The sequence below is a fragment of the Camellia sinensis genome, chromosome 3 (assembly GCF_055761805.1).
Source record: "Camellia sinensis isolate YWXY chromosome 3, ASM5576180v1, whole genome shotgun sequence".
Lineage (NCBI taxonomy): Eukaryota > Viridiplantae > Streptophyta > Magnoliopsida > Ericales > Theaceae > Camellia > Camellia sinensis.
The window spans coordinates 216,279,948-216,290,000 of record NC_138963.1 but is presented as its reverse complement, the minus strand read 5'-3'; the positions used below and the strand labels follow the sequence as shown (position 1 = coordinate 216,290,000).

General features: G+C 35.5%; 1 protein-coding gene and 1 long non-coding RNA gene across 5 annotated transcripts in view; both read right to left on the bottom strand.

Moving 5' to 3' along the window:
- LOC114263055 (uncharacterized) overlaps positions 1-3,173 on the bottom strand; it is a 16,682-nt gene extending 13,509 nt beyond the window's left edge. For all 3 annotated transcript variants that reach the window (XR_014362925.1, XM_082917524.1, XM_082917525.1), the window contains exon 1: positions 2,775-3,173. Coding sequence is in view for 2 of the 3 variants with exons in the window: in XM_082917524.1 (XP_082773650.1) it covers positions 2,775-2,843 (69 nt within the window). In the remaining variant the exon portion in view is untranslated. The remainder of the gene's footprint in view (positions 1-2,774) is intronic.
- A 2,387-nt stretch (positions 3,174-5,560) lies between these two features.
- Positions 5,561-6,487, bottom strand: LOC145820880 (uncharacterized). 2 transcript variants are annotated; one of them, XR_014362924.1, is made up of 3 exons: positions 6,224-6,487; positions 6,018-6,080; positions 5,561-5,891 (listed from the first exon to the last, which is right to left on the bottom strand). It is a non-coding gene; the product is annotated as an uncharacterized LOC145820880 (long non-coding RNA). The 2 variants fall into 2 exon arrangements; XR_014362923.1 differs by having other exon boundaries at positions 6,257-6,487.
- Positions 6,488-10,053: the final 3,566 nt, after the last annotated feature.

Genomic DNA, 10,053 nt, shown 5'->3' with positions numbered 1-10,053 from the left:
CTCACCTACCACCACCTAACCTACATCTATATAATCAATCAATTGTAACAGAATCAAATATCAATATAACAATCTTGTAGAATATCCAAGCAACTAATGACTGGAGTTCGAGCTTGCAAGCTTGGAGAGTAGCAGTCAAGGCTAAACGCATCCAAGATTGAGTTTGTAGGTCCTTTTATTCAGTCTTGTACTTAAATTTAGTAGATTGTTTCTTTCAGCAGGGAGGCCCACTGGCCCATAGTTTTTATCAGTGAGGATCATTATTCCCAGTAATTTTTCACGCAGATTGTTGTGTTGCTTTTCTACTTTATTGCTACAATATTGTGTGGATGATTATCATATGTTTGATTGGCATATCTTGTGGATGATTAGTACACTTGGTAAATTTAAAATGGGTAATCAGTTTAGAGTGTTTGGCCTATCCACCCTGCTCTAGGTATAAATGTGTCCTCCTCTTGAACCCAATTCCAACTATATCAATTTGATTTCCAAATCCATGCCATTTTGATTTCAAATCGACACCCCAACTCCATAAACTGACACAAACATTAAAGAAACCTCCTAAATGACATTCCAAAATATAATGTATCTTCGCAAAATGCCAATCAATGAAGATACTGATACACTTAAAAAAACACCCCAAGACATACAGGCGACGACAATCCATCAGATAAACTTTAAACCCCTCCAAGATATACAAGAGACGACAATCCAACAATCCTGCTCCTGCCTCACACTCTCAACACGCGGAAGACAAATACAGATGAAGCTACCATTTTGTCCTAAACTACAAAAAGTATAAATCCTAGCAATCAGTTAAGGGAATCTTATAATCAGATAAACATTCCAAAACCCAAAATTTAAAAGGGAAATTTACAATTCAGTGGTGATGGGACCAGTATATCTCTCGTTTGTTTCCAATTGTGTCTCGGTTTTTCTCTATGAAAGTGGGTGATGGGGCTAGTATACGATTTTGGGAGGATGTTTGGGTGGGGATTCATCTTTTGACAAAGCTTTTCCACTTTTATATCGATTGGTTCATGCTCGAAATGTTTCAATTGCGTCGATGACATGTTCTCATGTGGCACCAATATCTTGAAATTTCAATTTCCTTAGGAATCTAAGTGATAGGGAGTCTTTTGAGTTGACATCTTTGTTGACATTGATTGGTGGGGTTTCCATAGCGTTATCTCCCGATAAAAGGGTATGGAATATCAGCTCTTCAGGGGTCTTCTTTTGTAAATCCTTGTTCGACAATCTCATTGATAAGTCCTCCGTTCCTTTGTTTTCTCTTCATATGAAAATCTGGAAAACGAGTGTTCCTCATAAAGTGAAATTTTTCATGTGGTCCTTAGCTCATAGAGGTGTCGTGAGCAATGACCTTTTGCAAAGGAGAAGGCCATATCACTATCTTTGCCCTCAACGGTGTGTGATGTACAAGAGGAGTTCGGAATTAGAAGATCATCTCTTTTTTCATTGCTCGATGGCTATTCAGTTATGACAGCGCCTATTTGGCTTGTGTGATGTTAAATGGGTTGCTCCACGGGATTGCAAACATATGCTTCTTGTTAAGTTTGATGGGTTCAGCGGCTCTAAGAGAGCCAAGACATTGTGGTCTTGTATTGTTTGTGCTATTTTCTAGATTATATGGCTCGAGAGAAATTCACGGATCTTTGATGGAAAGGAGGCTAATAGAGGTGTCATGAGCAATGACCTTTTGCAAAGAAGGCCATATCACTATCTTTGCCCTCAACGGTGCGTGATGTACAAGAGGAGTTCGGAATCAGCAGATCATCTCTTTTTTCATTACTCGGTGGCTATTCAGTTATGACAGCGCCTATTTGGCTTGTGTGATGTTAAATGGGTTGTTCCACGGGATTGCAAACATATGCTTCTTGTTAAGTTTGATGGGTTCGGCGGCTCTAAGAGAGCCAAGACATTGTGGTCTTGTATTGTTTGTGCTATTTTCTGGATTATATGGCTGGAGAGAAATTCACAGATCTTTGACGGAAAGGAGGCTAATGCAGATTCTTTGTCGGATAGGGCTGGATTTTTGGCATCTTTTTGGACTTTTGTGTCTCCTCCTTTTAAGGAAATTTCACTTTTCTTGATTTCTAGGGACTGGGTTGCTGTTTGCAACCCCTAGTGATTAGGTTTGCTTGTTTTCTCTTATTTTTGTTGGCTGTTTTTTATTTTGATTAGGTTCCTTTTCACTGTATGAGGACTTCTTGTCCTCCAAACTTTCTTCTTTAATAAATTTTGTTGTCGATTTTCAAAAAAAAAAATAATAATAATTACAAATGGAAAGGTTTAAATTTTTAATTATTACTGTTCATGAAGTTTATCACTTATCTGAAATTATTTTTAAAAACCTACACTGAATTGTAATTGACCCAATTTAAAATTAGTCAAACACAACAATTCTTTACACAGAAATTTCCATACATCCTCATTAAATATCTGTCAGACTCAGACCAGAAAACGTTTGGAAAACGCCAAACTCAAGCTTCAGGCCCTTATGGAACTCAATAATCACAAGTTTTGATAAACAGAAATTCAAGCAAAAAACAATCAACATGAACAATACAAGTAAAACACATCAAAATGTCGAATTTATTCTGTTATTTAGCGAAGCAGAACAACTTATACAACCCAAATTCAGAAAATAAAAATCCTCAAACCCGAATTCGGAAAATTGGGTATTGTAACAGAGCAACAATATTTACACAAATTCTCCAAAAGGAAACGCATTGATGTCGAATGCAAGAAATTACCTCCACGGCGTTCTTGAGCAAGAAGTCGTCTTCAGGAATCCAAGGACAGACAGGAGCAAGAGCACCCATGTCTGCAACGCGCACACACACACTCTCTCTCTCTCTAGTAGCACCGCTTTCTCTCTCTACACACTGTTGCTTTTTTTTCTTTCACTTTCTCTCTCTAACTGTGAGAGAGAGACATGGAAATAACCTTAAAAGGGAGGAAAGAGAGTGATGGTGATGGTGGGGGTAGAGGAGGGAGGAGGAGGGTGGGTCACACACAGAGAAAGAGAAGACCTAGATTGTGTGTGCATACTTGGCGGAAAATCAGAATTGGGTTTTGAAACGTGGACAACAATTCGGTTCGACAATTACATATGGTGACTACTGATTTCACAGATGGTCCGTGAAATCAATGTCAAGTCCAGCCACGTGCGATGCGACTAATTCCGATCATATCAGGGTTGTTTGGAGTGTTCTAAATAAGTGTATTTTTTATCTTTTTGAATTAAAAAATTGAAGAAAAAAATATAAATGTTTGGGTTAACTTTTTAAATTTTTATGAAAAAATGTGTAATAAAAAATTATAAAAATTAGTTTGTAAGAGAAAATTGGAATTTGGAGTTGTGCAGCCGTAATTGTTGACTTTTAGTGAATAGTGTTAACTTTTTAACCTTTTGAGTAATTTTTTGACTTTTTGACTTATTCTGAACTTGCCAAACTTGGCCTTATATGAGGGTAAATTACACTAACACCAATATATTTCTATTTAATACAAATTCTTCTTAACGTTTAAAAAATTATATTTATTTTTTACTAATTTAAAATGATATATTTATTTCTTAACTTTTATACATATAAAATAATAAAATAATATTAATATTTTATTTATGTCATTTCAAGATAAATAACAATCATTTTATTTGGTTTAATTCACACAAAAAATTAAATTTCTTTATTTTTCACATTTTTTTATTTTTACTAATTTTTTTAATATTTTAAGTAAATTTTTTTTATTTTTTAGATACACCTAATCTAGATATACTTAAGAAATATAATATTTTATAATTTTTTTTAAATTCACCAAATATAAAAATATATATAAAAATACAAAAAATTCAAAAAAATACTGTAATAAATGTGAATAACAATATTTAGTAATACTGTAATAGACGTGGGTAAATAGACGAGAAAGAAAAATTATGGTCGAAATAAAAAATTCTATTCATATATAAATATTTATAAAAAAAATATTATAAAAATATTGTGATAGTGATATTGTTGTAAATATAAATCATAGTTATGGATGTTTTGTTTTAAAGCGAAAGGTCACCATTAAGCTATGTCATTGTATTTGAAAAATTTATATAAATTTTATGTTTGTATACCATCATTTAATAAAAATATGTTCAGATAAAATTTAATGATAAAAAGTTATAGAATGCAGTCATGATAATAAGAAAAAAAAATGTAAAATGACAAAATAATTATTTAAAAAAGGGTAAATTACATTTACCTCCCCTGAGGTTTCTGACAAATACAGGGACCTCCCATGTGGTTTGAATAATTACAGTAACACCCCCTACTTTACCTGACATTGTCAAGTTTCCCCCAAAAGTTGACAGTCGTTTAAACCCCTAACAGACCCTGCCTATGTCATCAAATGTAAACAATAAAATGCCTATAATACCCTCAACCCATCTATATATAGCAAATGGTCTCTCCAGCTTCACTTCAGTAAATCCAAGTGGAAGAGAAAAATTTAGAGAGGCAACCAAAACTAAAGAACAACAAAAAGAAGAAAGGGCCAAGCACAAACACAGGTATGTTCCCAGTCACAATAACTATTTAAAAAAAAAAAATTGCATATGAAAATGCATTATAACTATGCCCATTATTGAGAAATGAAGCACAAGCATAACACATATGTTCCCAGCCACATTAACTATTTAAAAAAAAAAAAATTTGCATCTGAAAATGCATTATAACTATGATCCATTATTGAGAAATGAAGCACAAACACAAGTATGTCCCATGAATATATGTCCTGAAAATGCATTATAACTATGATCCATTATTGAGAAATGAAACACAAACACAGGTATGTCCCATCAATATATGTCCTGAAAATGCATTAAAACTCTCACATTTCATGAATGTAGGTTCACTGGATGGATATATCATCATCAAGTAATGGAGGAGGGGTGATGAAATATAGAAGCAAGATCTGTTACTGTGGGAGCAAAGCAACAACTAAAGTCACTGAATCTGAAAAAAACAGAGGCAAATTGTATTACTTATGCCCAAATGGGAAATGCGGATTCTGGGAGTGGTGCAAACCAGTAAACTCATCTATTGGAGGAGAAATGATGATGGAAGACACTCAAACAACTGTTAACAGACACACTTTATCCTATGAAGAAGAAAGTCCTGCAACGAATTTAATGAACCAAATGGGGGCTATGCAAACAAGGATGCAAGTACTTGAAGCAAACATGGGGTTTATAAAGATGATAATGATCATGAATTTTGTGATGTGTTTGATTTCCCTAATGGTTGCTCTAAAAATGTAATGGTAATGATTCACCTACTGTTTTGTAATGGCCCTGTAATACTGTTTTGTAATGGCCTTGTAATGGCCCTTTTGTAATGGCCCTTATGTAAGGTTTTGTAATATTTGGTAATAGACCTTATGTTTGTAATGCAATATGTTTTGTAATGGACCATATATAAATATAATGAAGTTATTTCAGCATTATGTAAATATGCACATCTCATTTGAATAACATAATGACCTGTAAACATAATCTAAACAACAAGTAAAACCATTCCATAAATATGCACCTGTTTAATTACATCATGATTGTTGTAAAATATGTTCAAGTAGTTTACTTACATCATTCCTATCAGATATGTTCAGTTACATCATCAGTTATAAAATACTTCATGGCCACTACAAAAAAACAAAAATGGCCACATCATCATATTGTTATTCTTAGCATTGCATGTCCACTACAAAAATACAAAAAAGTGGAACATGATCCTCACTAACTATACAGTCAAGCAACATATATTTTATACCTTCAACCTATGTTAATCCTTGTACCCAAAATATCAACAACTTAGCTAAGTCATCTGCAAAAAAAGTCAAACAAACAAACAAACAAATAAATTGATGTTGTCTGACCTGTGTCACAAACAAACAAATATCAACAACTTAGCTAATTTCATTGTAACTTCATAAGTAAGTTCATAACTAACATGATGTTGTGTGACCTGTGTCACACATTCAGCAGGCATTGGGGGGGTCCCTCTTGGAATATCCTAAATTGAAAACCAAAGTAAGGTAATAAATATGCATATCAATATCATAAATTGATAGAAAACAAATAAAAATCACAAATGAAAAGGCAAAACAAATACAAAAAACTCACTTGTGCATGGTTGGCCTTGCCCTTGCCTCTCACTTGTGCATGGTTGGCCTTGCCCTTGCCTCTCACTTGTGCATGGTTGGCCTTGCCCTTGCCTCTCCCACTTGAACTTCCCTTCCCAGCTGAACTTCCTCTTGTAGTTGTATTTCCCCTCCCAGCTGAACTGTCCCTCCCACTTGAGTTGCCTCTACCACTTGCATTGCCCCTCTTAGCTGAACTACCTCTCCCACTTGAATTGTCTCTACCTCTGCCCCTACTCACAGATCTGCTACTGCCCCTACCAGCAGTTTTGGCACTGCCTCTACCACTGGATGTGCCATCAATTTTGCCACTGCCTCTACCACTGGATGTGCCATCAATTTTGCCACTGCCCCTACCAGCAGCAAATGCTTCACCCCTGACTGGACCTCTTTGGCAAGTTCTCTTGTTGTGTCCAAATTGCATGCACCATTTGCATCTCAAGGTACTAGACCTTTTGGTCTGACTTGTTCCAGCTGGTGGCTCATGAGTAGCCCTCTTTCTTGAAGTCCTTGGCCTTCCTGGCAATCTTTTCAGTGATGGGGGTTGTAAAGGGTCCCCAGGTATAAGTGTCCACATGCTATGGTGTAAGATGGGATGTATCATTCCACCATTGGCTCTCAAGTAAGTTGCCTTAGAATAGTAGGGGTGGACAAAATCTTCTATGTTTAACCTACTGTGAGAAATTGCAGCCACAGCATGCTTGCATGGAAGACCAGATATTTCCCACTGTCTACATACACAAGTCATTGCCCCAATATGGACAATGTGATTAACCCCCTCATTATCCTTCACCTCATACTCATTGCCTCCTGCATACTCCACTGTGCAAGTCCTTGACCATTTCTGTGTGACCTCAAGCTGTTTCTTCACATTCAATGTGACATTAGATTTCCATTGCATTGCCTTTTGGTACCTCATCTGAAACTTACCCATCAACTTGCACCTTATGCCCTCTAACATAGTTAAAATTGGCTGAGTTCTCAAATTTCCTAACCAATTGTTGAAGGACTCTGTCATGTTATTTGTGATGTGATCACTTCTAATCCTACCATCAAATGCATGCCTAGACCTTCCTTCAACTGAAACCTTCTGCAACCAAATGCAAGCATCATTGTTCAGGTCCTTAATGGCTTGCATAGCCTTATCATACTCCATCTGATTGTAAGCCCTTGCTGCTCTCCAAAATTGCTTCCTCAAAATTAAACCCGGAAATTTGGCTCTGAAATTGTTATATAGGTGCATACAACATCTTCTATGAGTTGCCTCCGGTATAATGTCACTCACAATCTTATCAAGGCCCTGCATATAAAAACAATGAAACATTACTAAGCATTACAAGTTTAAAATTAAAAAATCATTTGTAATTATGTAAGTAAAGTAGTTGTTGAATATGTCAGTAAAGTACATTTTGTTGATCAGACATGATGGTCCATGGTCTAGAAGGTAGTGCATCTTCTATGATTGTTCTCAAGTTGTGCAAGAAAAAAGACCAACTGTCCTTGCATTCACCCTCTACTATTGCCAATGCCAATGGAAACAAGCCATTATTTCCATCCAAGGCAACTGCTGAAATTAAAACACCACCATAGGGACCCTTCAAGTGACACCCATCTACCCCTATGAATGGCCTACATCCATTAATGAACCCTGCTTTCATTGCATCAAATGATATGAAAATTCTTTGGAACAATGGATATTGAGGAATGGTAGGGTCTGGTTGTTCTCCATCTTCTGAGACTGGGGTAGAAGGTATGTCATAATTTATGACAACCAAGCTGCCAGGGTTTGTTTTGTTGATTTGACTAGCATATGTTGGCAACAACACATATTGGCTCCCATGATCACCCTCCAGCTCCTCCTTGCACCTCCTTTTGGCTCTATACAGTTGCATTCTTGAAGCCTCAATCCCAAACATTTTATTCAGTTTCATTTGCATGGTATCTAAGCCCATGTGTGGATTGTCCTTAAAACTTTCAACCATTTTTTTAGCAATCCAAACTGATGTAGCTTCAGTGTTTGTGTTCATCCTGCTACATGTGTGAGTAGGTACTAAGGTTTTAATCTTGTAGGTGATCCCATCTGGAAGTGGAGATGCATGAATTCTCCAAGGGCAGCCCTCAGCAGCACAATGGGCTGTTACTCTAGACTTCTCATTTTTGTCTCTTACTATCTTAAAACCAGTTTGCACTGTATAGTCCCTTAATGTAGCCCTAAAAGTATTCACTTCTGGAAAAATCATCCCTTCTTCCAACACAACTTCTCCATCTTGATTCATATATGGCTCTTTCCCATTGTAGGTACCATCATACTTCATGCCTGGAAACCTCATCTCTTCATCATCTAGACAGTCTGCTTCATCATCATAATCATCATCAGTACTAGAATATGGCACTTCATCATCACCAGATTGGTAATCACTAAGTTCAGCATCATCACTTGAGCACTCATTATCATCATCACTCAAAATCTCATTGGCATCTGATTGGTTTTCATCATCAGCAGTTGCATTCTAATCCCTATCCTCATCACTAAACCCATAAACATTGTCCTGATGGTACTCTTCATCTACATCTATAGTATGGTAGTCTTGCTCTACATCTACAGCATCTACTCCATGATGTTCATTTCCAACATTGCTTTTATGTCCACCATCACTCATTCCAATAGAATATTCTATGTTTACATACAAGTTAATTGTTTTACTCCTTCCTTGCACATAAAACATGTCTAGCACATCAAGATCATTTTCTACTAATCTCCTTCTGTCAGTACCAGGCATATCACAATGCAATGTGATTGCTATTGCTTCACTACAAGAAATGTGAGACAGGGCTGTTGCAGTTACATCCTTCAAGGCATCAATGTAGCAATACATATTTGGGTCCACATCAAACACTCTTCTCACTTTTCCTTTGTAGTTGATGATTAAATCAAAATAAGGAAATGCAGCCATACGGTAATCATAATGATGTACCAATTATAAAATAAAATAAGCAAGCCCATACAATGACAAATTGACAAGAAAAAGAAGAAAAATGACGTAAAAATTAACTCAGTACTCAACAATTAACTGAAGAAAATATGCAAACATGAAGAAATCCGTAAATTACACTATAATTATACTAATATTAAACAATCATAAGTAAAACCCAACAAATCAGAAATTCATTCTAAACATACATCTCCTGAATAACACCCAGAAAATCATAAATTCATAAATTTTCAACAAATTCCCTGTATTCGAATCAGAAATTTTGCAAATCAAATAAAAGCCCTCAACATTGCAAATCAAATAAAAGCCCTAAACATTGCAAATCAAATAAAAGCCTTAAACATACATCTCATAAATAAAATAAAAAAAATCAGAAATTTATATTAAATCCCTACATTACACTATTATTATAGTAATATTCAACAAATTCCTTTTTTCCAGTCAGAAATTTTGCAAATAAAATATAAACTCTAAATATATATTTTCGAAGTAAACCATTTTCACATACATTTCATCAAATCAAACACAGAATACAAACAAATTTATAAGAAAAAAGATGGAAAAAAATATTCGAAAATCATCAACACACATTTTAAAACACTATTCGAAGCTTACAGAGTTCGAAGTCTTACCTGGAAGCCGTAACAGCAACTTCTCACCGATGAAACTCTTTTACATTGTGTACTGGCAACGGCGATCGGTTCAAAACCTCAAGCTTTTTCGTCTTCTTCACAATCGACGATCGGTTCACGACGATCGCCTCCCTCTCTCTTTTCTTTCTCTGAACAATTCGATTTGTATTGTGAATGTATTGATTAGGGATTTTGTGAACAAAGGGCTTTTTGGTCTTTTT